The sequence below is a fragment of the Pleuronectes platessa genome, chromosome 13 (assembly GCF_947347685.1).
Source record: "Pleuronectes platessa chromosome 13, fPlePla1.1, whole genome shotgun sequence".
NCBI lineage: Eukaryota > Metazoa > Chordata > Actinopteri > Pleuronectiformes > Pleuronectidae > Pleuronectes > Pleuronectes platessa.
The window spans coordinates 5,044,476-5,063,419 of NC_070638.1; the positions used below are offsets into that span (position 1 = coordinate 5,044,476).

The 18,944-nt window shown below is 44.5% G+C and overlaps 1 protein-coding gene across 1 annotated transcript in view; it reads right to left on the reverse strand.

The window, feature by feature from the left end:
* LOC128454507 (receptor-type tyrosine-protein phosphatase mu) overlaps positions 1-18,944 on the reverse strand; it is a 127,007-nt gene that overhangs the window by 106,748 nt on the left and 1,315 nt on the right. Inside the window, exons 2-5 of the mRNA XM_053437921.1 lie at positions 15,296-15,478; positions 15,037-15,175; positions 12,095-12,166; positions 6,903-7,031 (exon numbers count right to left, since the gene is read on the reverse strand). Of these exons, the coding sequence (XP_053293896.1) occupies positions 6,903-7,031; positions 12,095-12,166; positions 15,037-15,175; positions 15,296-15,478 (523 nt within the window). The remainder of the gene's footprint in view (positions 1-6,902; positions 7,032-12,094; positions 12,167-15,036; positions 15,176-15,295; positions 15,479-18,944) is intronic.

Here is an 18,944-nt window from a genome sequence, read left to right on the forward strand (position 1 = left end):
TAAATTTAAGATATTAAAAGACAAATTCACTTTTCAGAACACCTTTTGGGAAGAGTCTGACAAACTGCTTCTCGGTGGATGGTGGAACAAACTTGAATGACTGACTGAAGGGTCGGCTGTTGAATTGCATTGTGGGTAATGTTAAGGACCTGGTTTTGACGAGGAATATGAAAAACGAGTCCAACAACTTTACCAATCAGCAGCTTGGAAACGCCTTGTGTCCTAAACCAGTATGAGGCTGCAGCTTTGCCAGATGAAATCCAGTCGGCATCAATCAAACAAGTGGCTGGATACTGGGATAAAGTATTTCCCAGCAAGTACAAAAAAAAACACCACACAAATGTTCAGGCTCAGCTGGACAGTGAGTAATCCAGAAGTACAGCCTCAGTGGTTTAATGGTATTATGAGCCGTTCTGTCCGAGGCCTGGTTGAACTCCGGGAGGGGGGGCGGCTTCCATCAGGTTAATCCTCCGACCCGTCAGGTCACTCACACCGGCTGAGCGGTCGGGAATTGGCCGCAGCTCGGGTCGGCCCATATGGGACAGAAAGGTTCAGCTGAGACAAGAACCTGGTGACACACTGATAATGACGGAAAAATGAAATACTTTAATATCATGTTTTTTAAGCCCGGATTTGTTCAATAAAACAACTTTTTGATGGTCACGTCATCTAATGAAGCAACGTGTCGGCTAATCACCAACATCCTCTGACTGAAATCCACACTTAATATAAAATTCCTGTTTTGTGAAACAATCAAACTCAATTTGGAGACGACAGCTTTTTAGGATTAGAACAATGTGACACCAGCGAAGCCTAATTTTATCATTTTGACTCATTTAAATTCCCTCGCCTTCAGAAAAGCTCTTTTTAAAACACGCTCTGCAGAAAGCAGCAGGTTCAGGGTTGAGACCTGAGACCTGAGACAAAAGTCAGATGAATCCCATTAACCCTTTTCTGCTGAATTAAATTGACTGAGAATTAAAATCTCTAAAAGCACTGCTAAAAAGCATTTCCAGCTTCTACTTGTGTGAATATGGTTTTTCCTTGAAGGCTACAAAAACGCTCTTACAATTAAAATGCAGTGCACGGTGGGTCGAGGATATTTTTAGGCAGAATAAATCACAATGTAGGACAGTTACCTGCTCAGGGTTTATATATGTTCTTTCCCCCTTCGTCCCTTTCCCGTAAAATCAGGCAGTAAAATCTCCTTAATGGGAAATTCACTTTGATATGATTTAGTTCACATAAACAGACGACTGTCTAATCCTTAGCATCACAGTCTATAGGTGGACGTGGATAGGTATTTAGATTAATTATGAGTTGAGTGATGGTTCCGAGCGGAGGATCTAATTTGCAATAACGACTCGCGCTCATTATCTCTCCTCCATTCGGGTCCTGAACTCTGTGAAAATCATTATGGGGGGGGGGGGGGGGACCAAGAGGAAGGGGCCGCTCTTTAAACCCAAACCCTCAAGGTCTCATTTGCTAATAAAATTCACAGAGGTCACCGCCGCGGAAAAAAAGCGCGGCTGCTGCCTCGGAAATGTCAATGAAGACGAGGCTATTCTCTCCGTCTGCCACCAATCAAAAGGGCCCTCGCTGTGAGGGTGAGGCTGTTAATGTGAACATCGGTGGCCTCCGCTCAATTCTCCAGAACTTTCCCTGTGTCCTCTGAATCATGAAGAGGAGGGGGGGGAGGGGGGAGGGGGGGGGCTGATAGAATAACACTGAATAAAGTCGGAGCTCTCCATATGAAGGAGCTGGCAGGTTTTCTTTCACGGTGTCAAATAGATTCACCTCGAAAAACCATCCATCATGAGCAACATGTCATTTCAGTCGGGTGGAGACGCTGACCCCTTATTATGTTCCCCCGGCAGCATCCTTTGTTGCCGCGTGTCAATCAAACGGCAATTCTTAATGGCTTAATGTGTCATTTTAATATGCAGCGCGGCACTACCGGCGCTCCGCGGCAATAAACGGGTCATGTAATGGTCTGGTACAAACCCATTACACCACCGAGAGTCGCCACGAGAGTCACCTAGCGGCATCGTTAGCCTTAATTGTACGTAGCATGCAGGCTAGTGTCAAAAAGATAGTTTAAAAAATATGTCCTCCATCGCGACAGAGCAGATAATCCTCTTTGTGGTGAAAGGGGGGGGGGAATCCAGTTTGCTCCCAACACGACAGCACAAACATGTCCCGAAATGAAATTCATCCCCGGGAATTAATTCAGGGAATTGATCAGACATTGTAATTTCGTTGTTCTGTTTCGTCCCTTAATCGTATAACAGGGGGTGGGGGGGGGGGGGGGGGGGGTTCTCCTTTACCACATAACCTTCACCGCCGCACCCTCTGATTTTCATACAAAGTTAAGAATGGCTCAAAAGGCAATTAGCTTATTTTCACAAGACAGTGTGCCCCCCCCCCCCCCCCCCCCCCCCCGATCCTCAACAGCAAATCCCATCTTTTGCTGATGTGATTTAAATTCTGATTTAATTTCTCACGTCCTTCAGTTGGTGGGTGTTCTCTCCTTCTGGTGTTCTATAAGTAAACAGCGCCGGTCGACCCAGGTAATGCGAAGGTGAAAACAGTTTCCCTTTTTTTTTTTTTTTTACAAAGATCTGTCTTATCCATATGCAGCAGCCACACTCTGAGCCAGGCCCCCCCCCCCCCGCCCGCCTGGGCTCAGCAGTGAGCTGCATTAGCATGAAGGTATTATGAACCTGAGGAGAAAAGAACCAGGAGGGAGGAGATCACCGGAGCACCGTGAGGAACCGTATCCCGCCAGTCCCTCGCCCATTGTCCCGGTGTCATTATGGACCGAGGGCACGCCATCAAAACAAAGACCCCGAGCCACACTGAGACAAAAACATTCAATTTCTCCACCCGCAACATATTTAGAGCAGACATTAAGAATAAAACAATAAGTCATTTAGCCGGAGCTGCGTTTGCTATTGTTCCTTGCATAATACAAAAACCCTAATTAATCTCAGTTAGAGGACCTCCTCTCTCCTTCTCCTCCTCTCTACTCCTCCTTCTCCTCCTCCTCTTGCTATTATTCCCCGGAACAGGTCTCAGGGGAGGGAGCATGGGAGCAGCAGTCGACTGCTGGCACCATCCAGGACACCGTCAGGGAGGAGGCAGCCTCTGCACCAGCTGGGGCCTCGCTAAAAACAGAACCTCTTCTTAACGGCATCTGGACGCCACACTGCAAACCTCCCCACCCAGTCCGCTTCACCCGCTCCTCTCCAGGACTACTGCACCAACTTATAACAACAGAGGCGAGAGAGGAAACTTAGAGGAATCACTTCTTTAAAAGATGTTAACGTGATTCCAGTGCTTCTCACAGCCGCGATCTGATTCTGACAGAGCGGCGTCCAGCTCCCTCCAGTGTCTTCCTGGTCCAGGGCAGATGAGGCCTGCTGGTTCAGAACGCCACTGACGGTGACAGTCCTGCCAGGGGGGGGTTCTCCGGTTGGGAAGGCGCTGGGGAGCGTCCAAGCCGACGCGTGGAGCCTCAGAACTGGGCCGAGCCGCCCTCCAGGAGCCGCAGCATGCAATCAGAGCCGCGCAGAGGCATAAACAAGGCAGCTCCGTCCAGACGTAGCAATTAGCCAGGGAGCGGATCCTCGTAAACAAGCCAGGGTTTCAGGCCCTCGCCTCCGTCCTGCGTGTGATCAGAGGGTTTGTTTGGTCGCGTTTCATTTCACTTTTTTCCCGTTTTCCATTAAACCCGGCTCGGGGCCTCTCATGAATGCATCCTCTACAGTTACCACACTGATCCAGCAAGTTAACTCAGGACGTCGCCCACTGATTCCACGAGGCACTCAGCAGAGAGGAGGGGGACTTCAGGTCCAAATGATTTGTTTCATCTCTAATGAAGAGAGGAATACTACTGAACATAGAGCTGGGCTGTGAAACAATTTGTGTTAAGGTTAAATAGATTGAAATATAGCTTATGCAGCACATCGAGGGGGGAGAACATATTTGATCTAGAATTGTTTCTCTGCCCATAAAGAAGAGTTAAGACAACAGCGTTCATGCCGGAGCAGAACTTTTTAAACTTAAAAAGACTTAATAATTTAGTGAGATAATTGACATTGACCTATTTTTGACCAGCAGCCCTAAGTTAGAGCTGTAACCATACGGTGGATGGGGATGATTGTGGTTGTGGCAGTAAATCAAGTGCAAAGTATAAGGTTAGGGTAAGACAAGCACAAAAATATATAAATAAAAATAGCAGACAAACATTAATTTAAACTTGTTTTCTCCTTCATCAGTAATTTAAAACTACGATAAAGTAGAAATTGAGAAGAAACTTGTAATATTATGAGAATTTAGTCTTAATTTTCTTAAGTTTCTTACAAGTCTGTGTTTCTTTCTTCAGCATAGACACAAACTTTAACTTTAAGTCCTGATAATATGGTGCAGATGAGCAAAAATATTAAATATTAAGCTATTTGTGAATTCTATACGAAAGTGAAACTTAACAAGATGCTTCATATTTCTCATTTAAATCTAATTTTCCCCTGTAATAGGAAGAGTTACCTAAAATAATGACTTTTTTCTCATAATAATTTAACTGGATATCTCGAATTAGATTTTTAAGGATAGTGGCTTTATCGTATAAAACCCTACCATAAAAAAGTATAAATAAAATAATATATATAAAAAAATTAAATGCTTGAAATATCAAATTCATTTACTTATTTAAAGTATTTAAAGCACCTTTGACCGTGATTATAACCTCGAGTCCTCTTGTGTTTGACCCGAGGAGCTTCTCACTCATGAATTAACTGGATTCTCTGCCACTGAGACGACAGAGAACCAGTCTGAACACGTCCTGAATGCAGATCCAGCTCTTACAGGGACACAGGCTCTACACACAGTTTACAGTCACACCAATAAAAATGCAGCTGGGTTTTATCGATCATTTAACATGAAGGACCCTCCTGCTCTATGTGGACAGATACGATCTACGAGGCGTTTTAAAAAGATGTTTGAGGGAGTAACGCCGTCTGCTCGGAGCCCACTCCCATTTCATCTCCATCCCAGAACACCGGGCCGGATAACAACCGGCTCCACCAGCACGATGAGGTCGTTCTGTGGAGATTTCATAAGTACAGGGTTGAGAGCTGCACGGCAATCAAAGGTGAGATCGCTCCTTCACCACCGTGGCTTTCACCTGAATGCATTTCTCTCGCCCATCAACCTGCGCTCTAAAACGCCCTAAAACCATTTCCGCCGTGGAGCACTCTACATTTCACATCCCTCTCCAGCGCGGGCAGAGAGGAGGGATCACCGCGTGGCGCTGGCAGGTTGAGTGCTCGCGCCGGGAAACGGAGAAAAGAGCTGCAGCCGGTTAATTACGCTGAATTCAAGACTCACAGGTAGAAAACAGTCACTGCCTGAAGTGCACTCCGACCGGGAGAACCAATCAGGGGACGCCTCTTAACGAGACATGGGATTTTAATCAGATATGTTAAATTTAGACCGCCCGCCTCGGGTTAATTTGTAGGTCAAGGCTTTCCCAGATTTCGCTGTGACCTTTGCCCGGCCTCCATGTGTCTCCACATTAATCAATTGCGATGGGAGGAACAAAAAAAAAAGAAGAAGACACAAACCCCCCCTCCCTCCTCCTCCACCATGGAGAGTAATTTCTCCAGGGCGGCTCAACACACATCATGCTGATGTACACACAAACAGGTCCGGGCACTGGCTGCTGGAAATTAGCGAGGGCCTGCTAATTAATTCCCCCTCTGTCACTGGGGCTGCCCGGTGCAATCTATCTGTGAGGCCGCCTTCGTGAGATTAGGCGTCAGATAGGAGAGGAAAACAATATCCATTAGTTTGAGACGCTACCTTTGTTCTAACGTGGAGCTGAAAAACAGAAAAGCGTCATTCCATTAGTCTAATTCCTCAGGTGCCTCCGTGTGCGCGGCGGTGATATCTCTGCATTTCAAATCAGAGGGAAAAGGGCGATCAATGGAACATTAAAGAGACAAAGTGTGTGCCACACACACAAAGTGCAGGGGGAGCATTTTAATGAATTTCAATACGAGGCTGATGGGAAGACTCCTTTAATTAAAATGGAGGATTTTGGTATCAAATGTCGCTTTTGTCTGGTGTCCGTCCCCGCTCGGGTATCGACGTGCAGAGGAGCTGTATCGGCTCAACACAAGGAAACAGTGTTAGTTAGGCAGAGATGTCTGGAGAAGCACTTTTTGATTTGCAACCAGATTGGAATCTGCATTTATTATTCAGTTAGATTAACTTGTATATGGACAGATACGTCTTCTACCCCGTCTGAAACTAAACTAATTAGTGAATAGTTCATGGATAAAAGTGCTGCAATCTACATTTATTATTATCCAGACACTTAAGTCAAGTTAAGACTGTTTATTCTAATCAAGATCAGATTTAAAGGTGAGGCTTGACTGATTGGTCACTTGACTTTAAAGATCACTCTGTTTCAGAATGATCTTTCACATCATACTTTTATCTGATTGTATTATTCTATTTGTCATCTTTTTAGACTGTATTTGCCATTTAAATCTAAATTATACAATTTTATTAATGCTATTACTCATCATTATTTTGCCCTTTTTGTAAATCAAACTGAAACAGCTCTTTTGAAAGATTCCATAAAAATAAAAAACGCCCTTCCCATTTTTTTATTATGATAAAATGAACCGCGTCACATGTCCAGACCAGTGCCCTGCTGAATTCTCTGTGTGGTTTCCTCCTCCTCCTCCTCCTCCTCCTCCTCCTCCTCATCCTCCTCCTCATCATCCTCATCCTCATCCTCATCCTCATCCTCCTCATCCTCATCCTCCTCATCCTCATCCTCCTCATCCTCCTCCTCCTCCTCACTGAGCCATCACGAGTGTCACCATCCTCACCTGAGGGCATCCAGGGGTCTGATGGAGGTTTCTCTCTGGTGTTGCTCTGCTCCCAGTCCAGGTCGTCCTCTCTTCCTTGGCTGTAGCCGCACGCCGCCAGCGGCTTCTCGAAGTCACAATCGCCTGCAACAAAACAAGGAAGACATTTATATGGTTATACACTTTTTCCATTAACTTGCTGCTCAAATGAATGAATAAATTAAACTCTTTTTTTTCTTCTTCTTTTGCCCCAGCGGTATTCATAATGCAATATGCCAGACAATGAGATGCATTTAAGTGAGACAGAGTGAGGGATCACTGTAGTGGGCGAGGCACAACATACATTACCATCATTAGCAACACGGCAGTCCAATTTCACAATGACAAGTATGAAGTGTCCAGACTCCATCATCGTTAGGCATTATGTTCCCAAACTGCACCACCATCACAGATAAATTGATTTATTTTCCTCGCCCGGCCTCAGAACTTTGCCGTTCAGGCGCCTTTACTCCGCGGAGCCGCTCTAATCCTTTCTACAAGCTGCCGGCCCAATGACAGCAAGCAGCCATTAAGGCCAGCCTTCAACGAGGCCTGGCGTGTGATCGATTAATACAAACACCCCTTTATTCCCTCGCACCTTAAAGGCCACACTGAGAATATGGGCATTGAGCTGGGGGGGGGGGGGGTTTCTTCCACCTCCTCCCCCCAAAACCAAAAGTGCTTTTCACTCCACTCATAAATCTACAAATAAGGCACGTCACACGAGTGTGTGGCTGCAAAAGAGTTCATGCAGAGTCAAAAAAAAAAATAGAAGAAGAAGCGAAAGGTGGCTTGTAGACGATGAGGTCACTTTCAGAGGAGGGAGACCACTTAGAGGAGCAGATTCAAAGAGATGAGGCTTCGAATTCACTGATTTTAATGTTAATCACAGATGTGCAGCGTCTGAAACAGTAAATCTGAAAAATAAATTTCTAAACACAGATGACACAGCTTACACGTTCTATCGCCTCGGGGGAAATGTCCCTTTGAGCCGGAGTCTACGCCCGGCCAGCACCGATATCTCATCTCTTCCAAACTCCCTCTGACATTCTGCTGCAGAAAGGCTACAAGCCGCGGTTTTTGTTTTCCCATTTATCTCTCCGGTGACATTTACAGTACAAGTGCAAATGAGTGGCCAAACGAGAAGAACACAGGATAATTAATATCCAGCTCCATAGGGCAGCCACTAATGATGTATGTTGCTGCTTTTTCCCTGGTTCTGATGGGGGGCGGGGGGGTAGAACAGGGAGCGGCTGTCACAGTATCACAGGGGGAGGAGTCGTCCAAATATTTATTACATCATACGGTTTAACACACATCACCACAGCAAACTGTTGGTAGTTTCCTGCACAGCCAAACAGACCAACTTCCCACGTGGACTAAAGTTAAAAGTGCTTTCACATCAACAGGGGGGTGAACGACACAAAATACCAAGTGCAACACGATTAAATGAAATTAATTATAAGGATTAAAAAAAATTTAGGGCTGCATCGGGCCGGCACAGAGTTTGAAGAAGAAGCAGAGGAGTAGTTTCAGAGAGCTGCAGCTAACTGAGGCACAATAATACTTATTTATGGAGTATTTATCTGAGGAAGCTATGTTTGTTTGTAAACAATCTGTAAACATTTGGTTGGTTGGTCTCCTCCGACTGGAGTTGAGCTGTCTGTAAAACTTGAACCCAGCAAATCCATCACATCTAGTGTGCAAAGCTCTAAAGACTAACTGTTAAGTACATTTATATATGAAAAACCATGATAACATTAATTAAAAAACACAATTTAATTCCATATACACTGATCTGCCATAGCATTAAAACCAGGGGTTGGATTTGTAATTCTTGACTTTGACACGGGCCATCTTCAGGTTCATCTCAACACAAGCCGAGATAGAAAACTGCCAGTAGAGGCTCATCGGTGAATATTTACCTCCAGATACAAGTATTTCTCTCAAATCCATAATGCTAAGCTCATTAGTATTCCTAACAGCTGTTAGAATTGTATAACTGGGTGCAAGTTCATATTTCAGTGGAGGAAGCTACACAATGGATACGCCCACTGCACAGCAGCCCAACACACAGCCTCTGCAACCTGTTCATGTTAAGTGTTGCTCAAACGTGAAGCAGCAGCAACAGGTGGCCGAAAAAACATGTTCCCACGACAAGCTGAGAACCTGAGAGAGGAAACGAGGAATCGTCTTTAATTAGCAGCAACATGCTCTGAGGCAGAGCTCCTCACCCTGTTCAGCAGCCACCAGCAGGAGGCCTGGCTTCTCCTCCACTTCCCTGCAGGGACTCGAGTCAAACAGAGCTCCTACTTCATGCTCAGTCACCTTCCCCTCTCGATAAATAACAAACGTCTGCGTTTACCGAGATGTAACTCAGGAAACATTAACACTGAGGCTGTGGCGTCGCAGGCACCGGCTGCGCTCCATCAATATTTTGATTCAATAGTTCCAAGATCCGCCACCCCCTGCCGCCCACCCCCCCTCTCCCAGCAGGGAGGAGCTCAAACAAAACCATAAGAGGTGGCTTTTTATTGGTGTTTGATATTGAAATCGATGTAGGAGCCGAGATGGATTCCGGATCAGTGGGAGAGAATTTCCAGTGCCGAGGAAGAGGAGAAAAACAGCCATGAAAAAGAAATATGCATGAAGCCATTTCTCTATTTTCCTCCTTTAAATGCCAACTCTGTGTTTAATAATGAATCGGGGGAATGAGAGGGGTGAGGTCTCCGTTTGAATCTTCATCCTCTTCACAGACATCATTAACTCATCTGCTCCATTAATGATTCTCTTGCTGCCGAGGTAATTTGAATACAAAAGACATTAAGAAAAAAACACTTTGGTTCCGGTTGCACACGCAGGAAGGAAGAAAAAGCAAAAAAAATTAATAGAAACACTAAACAAACATATGTAACAAATAGGTTGTTTGCGTACTGTTGTGTTTACTTCCTGCAGTGAGCAGCACAATGCTCTTTAATGTGCTATCAAACTGAAACACTAATATCCTGCGATCAGGATCATATCAAAGCTTCTTGATGAGAAATCTGAATTCTCCTTGTTCTCGATGGCTTCTCTGGATTGGATGGAGCCGATGTTGTCTTGTGTTATGTTTCTTTAAGAAGTTAGAGGAGCACAAAATCCTCCTCACTCCTCAATTAACTATTAATATTTATTAGAAGTAATAAATTAATAAAATGCCTCGGACTAAGTGTCCAAGGTTTCTATACAAGAACCACAAATATCATTACTAGGATTCTCAATGTCTGGTTATCTCGGAGAGGGAGGAGGGACAACGGGCGAGCTGACTTTTCATCAACATTACTCGACTACATCCGCGTTCGATGCCGTGGCTGAACCACTTTGACCATTAGGGCCGGGGTAACAGGCTGTGAACAAGCAATAAATCAATCTGCGTCGCTTTGATTTGCACGCGAGGCCCCTCGGTATCAGACTTACTGGGAACTTCTCCGATAAGGCCCCAGACTCGTTACCGATCTGCTCCCCCCCCCCCCCGCACGGAGGTAAAGATTCAAGCTGCTCGTTGTGGAGGAATTAAAACGACATCACAAGCTTCTTTTAAAACCCAAAACCCATCACCATCCACATGTTGCGTCCCTTCAATGAAAATGGGGGCTGCTTCAGAGTCAAGAGGCCGTGCAAGTGCATGCAGATGGGTGCATCAATCAATAGCATCATAACGGTCTCTCTCTCTCTCTCCCTCTCTCTGGGGGGGGGGGGGGGGGGGTTATATCGCTGCCAGTGTGTGGCACGACCCCCGGTGTAATCAACCCCGACAGCTGCTGAGACAGATATCCCAACGCGGGGCTGCCAACTCTCTGAAGGAGATTTAACTTTCAATAAAAGCTTATATGAGGTGTGGGTAGTCTGGGAGTACGGATGAATGTGCTCCACCCCGTCAACACCCCCCAACCCCCCCCCCCCTCCCTTTCAAGAGAGGCAGGCAGCTTGAAGCTAAACACAAAAAAAAAAAAAAATGGTGGCCCCAGATATGTCACCAAACAATTTATTCCTGAGTGAGAACACACAATAGTCCTTATATCCTCACGCAGAGTGCATTTCAAAGAAATCTATCCATCTTTTCCTGGACTGAGCCAGAGGCCACGATCGATTCCTCAGCCCCTCAATGCTGGAGCCAATTTCTCCTAAAGATTTTCAAGTCAGACTTAAAAGGCCTTTTGTTATTGCACCTGTAACAAAAGTAAACTTTCGGCGTTAAAAGCATCGAGCGTGTGTGTGCGTGTGCGTGTGTGTGTGTGTGTGCACGGCGCTCTGACTGAACGCTGGTGAATGAGCGTGGGAGGGTCTGTGAAGGTGGGAATGGAATCTTGTAAATGAAGATTGTTGTGGTTGTAATTGTCGTCGCTCTCTCTTGTATCGCACAAATTTTCCGCTCGTTTGTGAGATCACCCCTTTGAAGCTTATTCTTACTCCAGTAGATTGATTTACTTATTTTTTTTCTGCCTTTATTACATTAAAGAAAAACGCTGTTCTTCAACATCACATCCAGGGAAAGTGATCTGATTCCAGCAGCTGCTTCAGGTCCTTGACTTTCAGCTACTTGACGGATGATTTTTATTTTTTTTATTTAATTGTTTTTTTTTGCAGAGAACGAGACAAGAGAGCAGATACATTTCTTGTACAAAGAAATATGGTAAATATCTATTTAAGTTTGACCATAAACTTTATTATAAATACAACCAAATATATAGAACTTGAATAAAGATTTGTCTTTATTCTACAAAGATCTAAAATGTAAAAACATCTTTTTGGAGATTGTTCATTCTCTAAAATGAAAGTTAGCATAATTGCAAATATAAATGTTTATACATACAAGTTATTGAGCTACTTTTTTATACTTCTGGTCCAGTACATTTCAGAAAAGAATGTGATAAGTCTGATATATCGGGAAGGGCTACGATTGGCTGAAATGATCCGCCAACCAATATATTCCGTATAAATCTCCAGCTAAAATCCAGTTAGATTAATTTAGCCTGGATTATTTTAGCCTGATTTATTCTCAGGATAACAAACATGTATAGAATCAACCTATCAGATCAATAGTTAACACTGTATCTTTTATGATTGTATCTCTAGACAAATGCTGAAATATTCATTTTTAGATGTTTTGGGATATTTGTCACGACATAATGGAAAAAGTTTCCCCGGCTGAACAGAAAGTGAACTCAGGGCTCTGGAAGTAAAGAGCGTGGTCACCACCAGCTCCACTGAGGCACCTGACAATTAGCTGCTGCACAATTATTGGTCATTTCCTACCCAGTGATTGTGAGCGTTATAAAGGAGCCAATGAGCAACAGTGTCATTAGTGTGGTGTGTACCATCCCTTCTGTGGCACGAGGCCGACTATCCTCCCGGGGAGAAAACCGAGACCTTTTCCAGCATCATCACCGCGGCCTCGGTCCCAGTGGCAGATATCATTGCAGCAGGACCTCCTTAGCCCCTCTGCCAATTCTGCAATTACCAGCCGTCCAACCTGTTCTGTCTGGCTGGGAAATCGCAGGTCTGCTCCTCGCCCCAATCAGCCTCCATGTCTGCACTTGTTTTAACAAACATCTCGTCTGCCGGCAGACCCCGCAGACTGAAACCACAGGGCAATCTCGGGTAATTTAAAACCAATGTCGACTATCTCCCTCCACCGCGGCCAGTTTAGAGCCTCAGAATCCTGCAGCTAAGCCCCTCAGGGACTGATAGGCCTTTTCACTCTGGCCCTATTTCACTTATCTATCGGCAGCTCCTGCCAAGTCCTATCTCTGCACTGAATTGCATGTGAATATATACGATCTGTTTGGGGACTTTGAACTGTGGGAAGGGATTTAGACAATCAATCTCAATATCATTATCAATCACGTCTTGCTGTTCGCCACATTGATTCCAGGCGATATAAAGAAGTTGGAGTGGAGATTTCCAGCTGATAATCTGTGGAAAAACAGAACCGACAAACTGCATCGAGGGCGACGGAAGGAAATCAGGGCAAGAACAAGAACATCACTTTTTGTGCGATGGTTAAGATGTGGAACGTGCCTGATAAAAAATATTTTGTTTTTTAAAATACTGTGCACAGATTCATTATTTAGAAACAACCTCGGGCACCATGTTTCGCTCAGAACCACCTTGTTATAAAAAAAAAAACCTCTTTTCCTTTTCGAGGGCATTTCTTTCCCTTGTCAGCCAAATTTCAACTTGACGAATGTGCTTTACATCCGGAGTACAACACAGTTCCTGATCAAATCCACCCTGGTGCGCGGTTAGATGTACAGTGAAGATGACAGGCAGCCTTCTCCTTGGATATGCTAAATTTTGACGGATGATTTTCAAGCTCCACGCACACCAGCACAGGGCTCCAAGGTTCTCCATCCTGCTGGTGTGTGTCTGTCAAGAACTACCAGTGAGTGACTTCAAATCCATCTCCATTCTGCATAGCCTGCCAGGCACCAATTAAGATGAATGGGGAATCTAAGACGGGAGAAGATCTTCACTGTCATTTTACTCTAAGTAATAAAAATGAGAGCTGCAGGTCCGTGGTGCAGAGATGGATCCTGCGGTGATAACGACAAACATTATGCACCTTTCTCTCCTAGTGCAGGTCAGTTATGAATAAGGGAGGTTAGAGTCAAAAGCTCATTTGCTAAAAAAAACAAGAGATGGCGAATATTGAAGATCGGATCCAATCTCTGCAGAGGAAGGAAATCCACCTGCTGTGCTCGGAGCTCATTTTTCAGAGCGTTGGCTTTTAGGCGCTTCCTGACTCCGACTTGACAGCAACAAGCCTGGTTAACAATGACTTCCCCCCCAATTGTTCCCGTCCTCGTTCTTGTCTCTCTCCACGGAGGAAGCCGCCGTCTGTCTCTCAGTGTCTTTGCCCTCCAGAGAGAGAGCCTCCAGAGAGAGAGAGAGAGAGAGAGATAATAAGGCTTTTCCCTATTAGTATCTGTTGATACTGAACGTTGGAGCAAAATAGGGCTTGTTTGGTTTCCCATTTGTTTCCCTGTGTTCAACATGCCCCCAGAAATGATAGGGCGCCCGAGCATGAAAGGCGCTCCATTACAATCCCTGTTTATTTGTGGCACGAGTTAAAAACTGCCGCAGAGAGAGAGAGGGGGGATGCATTTTGATCAGCGGGGTGAAGAGAAGCTCTGAGACTTCTCAAATATCCTAAATGGGAAAAAGAAATATCCAGCTGTGTCTGAAGGCTCTGCTGCTGCCGCTGCATGTCCCGTTGCTGCGGAGTCAACTCGGGAAGATAGTTTAAATTGGAATTAACCCTCGGTATTGATTCACAACATGGTTTGAGCTCAATACTGCAGCGCCGGAAATTAAAACTTCCTCCAGTTTGGTTTAACATTTGATCCGAGTGCGCTGGGCCACTGGCCTGAGCGCCGATCGATTGGAAAGACAGTAGGCGAGAGGAGATAACTCCCCGGTTTCCGGCTGGAGAAATAGATCCTCACCTGGACGAGGGGGGAGCCCTCTGGAAGAGAAGAAGGTATAAGAAGGCAGCCTTTGCTAACCCCCCCCCCCCCGGCTCACTCCAACAGAAAACAACTATTCCTCAGTGAATGACCCTTCACACTGAACCCCTTCAATCCTCTCAGAATCTGCTAAGTCAACAAACCTTTGAAATCCGCCTGAAGAGGAAAACAAAACAGGGATGAAATGCTAATGTCAGAATCCCCCCCCCCCCCTTGTTCTCTCCGACTTTCCCAGAGTCTAATTTGTCAAACATGCAAGTAACAATGCCAGAAATTAGCCCAAAGGGAGATTTCCTCCAGAGGAGAGAATGATTATGTTTGATCAGAGAACAAACAAGAAACATTAACATGCTTTGTTGGTTTTTCCAGAACTGGAACAAATGCTTGTTTTTATGTGCGGGGGAGGGAATAATTCAAGGTTGAATGTCAAAGAATTAGGAAAATCGCTAAAGCTAATTAGAAAACGCGGAAGAATAGAAGAAAGGTTGAATCAATCCCTCTTGAGGAGGAGAGGAAAATCTAGGCCACGAGGCAGAGCGCGAAGCACGTTGACGCAGAATCATCGGCTTGATGAAATATAATCACTTTGCTTTTGTGTCATGACAAACTGTCAATCAAGTAGGCGACACACGGGCGCGTGGAGCTGGGCGGGTCTGACCGGCAGCACTCGGAGCGCAGGTGGAGGGAGGATCTGAGCCCGGGTGACGGGCTACCTCGTGGATCTGAGCGCTGCCTTGACAGGTGCAGCTGAAGAGATTTCAATCCCAGCGGGAGCTTTTTCAAAGTGCCGTCCACGGGTCTTCACCTGCACACTTCAAACACATCCAGACCCTTTGTTTCTCTGCTGAAGCCTCATAAATCAGCTACCTGGGAGGAAAACCCTGTGGCCAGGCGTAATCCTCCAGGGTCAGGGGGGGCCGGTGTGGAAGGCTTGAGGCGGATGAGGCTTTCAAATGTACTGCGGGTGCTCGTGTTGTGCCTGGCAACAGGAGCCTCTGCATTCTGGTCAGTGGGAATCTCAAAACAAGTGGGAGGGATCAGCCTCACTTCCTGCAGCCGTGAATACAGAGAATTCTACAGATAAAGATCGTTTGTCTCTTGTATAAAAGCAGCTAACTATATAATTCACATGATTTTAATCACTGGAGCCTGAAGTCTGCAACTGATGGGGCCCGGCTGGGAGTCAACGGTCTATATTTAGGGATGCACCGAAGAAATAAATAAAGGTACATGTTGGATTTAAAGGAGATGGGATGCTTTTATGTTTATTTTCTTTACTGTTGTATCAGCTTTTTGTAAAAGTACTGCAAAGTCAAAAAGCCCAAATCCGCAGGAAAGGGCGGGAGCTCCTGACCCCACCAGAATAATTTTTTTCCTGAAGCCCCTGAACGCCTCATCAGTAAAACAAAACGTTTTTAGACAGTGACTGAAAAGAGGAGCAGCAGCAATGGACAGTGTGAGGAAAGTGATCAATGAAAACAGATTCTGAGTGAAGAGATCAGCTTGCAGCCAAATTCAAAAGTAAACAACGTTTGATTGTAATCCATAATGTCCCCACTGGTTTTATTTAATACGTTGGTGAAACAGGTATTAAATTGCATTATATGTGGTATTGAAATGGTTTTAAATTGAACACAGTGGGAGAACCCTGATCACTCGCATTAAATAATAATTACACCCCTCACAATAGCTCTAAAGAAGAAAACATCAAATGGCTTAAATCAGACCCATGAAAGAAAATGTCTGTTCTGTGTGAGTCGCTGCAGCTCTAACCCAGTTTAATACGATCACATGCACGTGCAGGTCGCCTGCGTTCAGTCACTGACCGACTCCTGAGAGACAGATGAGACTTCTCAGCTGATTCCTTATCAGTTCAGACAGTAAAGTGGGCATGAATAAGTGAAGGAAACAAAGGAATTCCCAGAGTCTCATTAATATTATTAATTTTTAAATCCAATTATTGTATGACGGCTCATGACCTATTTTTCTGATTTAAGTGTCCTATCAAAACCTCACACATCACAGAGTGGAGAGGAACCCTTCAGGTTTCAGATGGTTCTCCGGCTCCTGCAGGATTCTCCTCTGGGAGACGTTTGGGTTCCCGGTCTCGACCGGTCTCCCGTCCTCTGCAGGAGGATATTACGATCCGGCTGTACAGTAACATCCAGGTGAGTTATCGCAGGTATTAGTGCCGAGCACACAAACTTCTGAGGCACAGCACCTCTCTGCTCTGTCGTTACACTGCAGCTTTTTTCATTAGCACTTTGACAAACGTCCGTATAAAGTCACCGTGCAAGCACTTTCTATTTAGACTGGAGGATGACCGGAGTGAGCAGAAGTCAGGCCGGTGAATAGAGTGACCGAAAGTAATCGAATGGCATCAGTGCAGTAATAAAGAACCTGTGTGCAGAGGCTAATACCAAGAGAAAATATAAATAAATGGCACAGATTTCTTTAGCTCCTTCTTGACCAGGACATTCGTGACCTTGCTGGTTAGGTCTCATATACAACTACAAGCTTTACTTTTATTCAAGCCAAGACAAAATGTCCCTGAGCCGGTTTGATTCAAATGTCATAAAATGTGTTGATTCATTTTGTAATGGGATCAGATCAGTGGTATTCATAACTAGATAATAACAGTGAAATAGTTCTTATACAATGCATTTATATGATAAGAGCCATTATTAGTCCCACTATGGGGAAATGTGCAACCATCGTTTATCGTATTATTAGCAATATGGAAACATAATATATTATACATTTATTTAAATTACATAACAAAATATTTAAATATGTAATATTGTATAGGCTTTGATCTTTTATCTCGTTTATTATATGTCTTTAGTTTTTGGCTGTAGAGCCTGAAGACATTACTTTGGGAAATTGTGGACATTTTGTATTCTTCTCTAATATTTTACAGAACAAATTTTACCGAACTGATTAATTAATAACTAGCACAAGAGTTAAAGATATAATAAATAATAAAAATAATAATAAATAACCTCTCCGGTTCTTTCTCGGCCCACGTCCCGTCCTCCCACCAGGTTTCCGTGAGGTCGTTTTTTTTTGTGTAATCCTTCCGACAGACAAACCGTCTGTGTCCACTCGAAGACACTGACATTCATAATCAACTTAGAACACAGGGATAAACCTGCATTCCCCTCAGAAGGTCAAACATACAAGCAACAACAGATCTGTTAATATGAGCCTGAGCAGCCACGTCAATCAGTAACCAAAAGAGGGAGCGATGAAAAGGTCAATCAGGCTGAATCACTCCGGCAATTCTTGACTAAAAAGGCACTTACGTGGTGAACTTTCATTTTAAAGTGTCAAGTGTATATGAAAGGGTGATGTCTTGAGTACTGTAATTACAAGAGCTGCCTCCCTTCCAGTCCGCCTAGTGGCCAATAGAAACCCTGAACAGGCCATTCTTAAAGGACGGAGACGTCTGAGAGGGGCGTGCACATTCCCGAGAATAGTCAGGTGACGTGCATTCAAATGCTAATTCACAACACAACTTAAACAACAAAAGCTTAAAACTCTGAGAAAAGCAACAGTCCAGCAACAAAAAGGCTTAAAAAGAGTCGACTGTGCACTTTCCTCTGGTGGGCGTGGTCAGCGATGTGGCGTTTATCTAAAGCTTCCACCGACCAGCAGGGAAAGAGCTTTAAACAAGTGGCTAAGTGATAGAGTCAGTGTCTGCTCTGTGAGTGTGAGTCAATAGGCAGATTCCTGTGACATTTGCATTCGCTCAGTTTAATGTGGAGTCAATGCCACCAGCGCACCTGGCTCTGTGAATAAATACACGGCGCTGCTCAGTATCCATAATTGCATATCGCCGCTTTTGATGCATATAGGTGAGCTGAAGTGAATTTTAAAAAAGTGGCACAATGAAAGATGTGTCAGTCAGTCTCATATTGTCTCAGCTTGAAATGTCAGTCCTGTAATTTAGTCAGTGGATTTCTCAGTAAAGGGAAATATACTAGAATAAAGAGATGATCCGTAGTCGCAGGATTCCAGAGATACAGCCAAAATGCCGGGGTCAGGCATTGGCAAAGGTGTCTATATAATGTACCAATGTACTACAAAGTATATTAGATAAAACTGCAGTTTTCTTTCCCCCCCAACATCACTTTTTCTTTGCTGCCCCTGGCAATTACTGTGTTTAAAGTGATTCAGAGAAGGGCAGTGTTAGCCAGAGCGAGCTGAGACATAAGCATTTTGGTAACACACCGGAAAGTCCCACACGTAAACTGGTGACATGTACTATATGCAAGACTTCAATTACAAGGGGTGTTGTGAGTTCCTAGATTTTTTTATTTGTGGTCTTTTTCAGTTGTAACAGTCAAAAAAAGGTGCTATATTATTCATTCTGTGCATATATTTGTTATGCAAAAGGGTTTAGCCTGAGCCATCACTTCCATTCAGGGTTATAACATACACCTTTAACATATGTTGATAATCTTTTCAAATGCCCTGGTATCAGATCGGTTCTCGTATCAGTAAATAGAAAAAT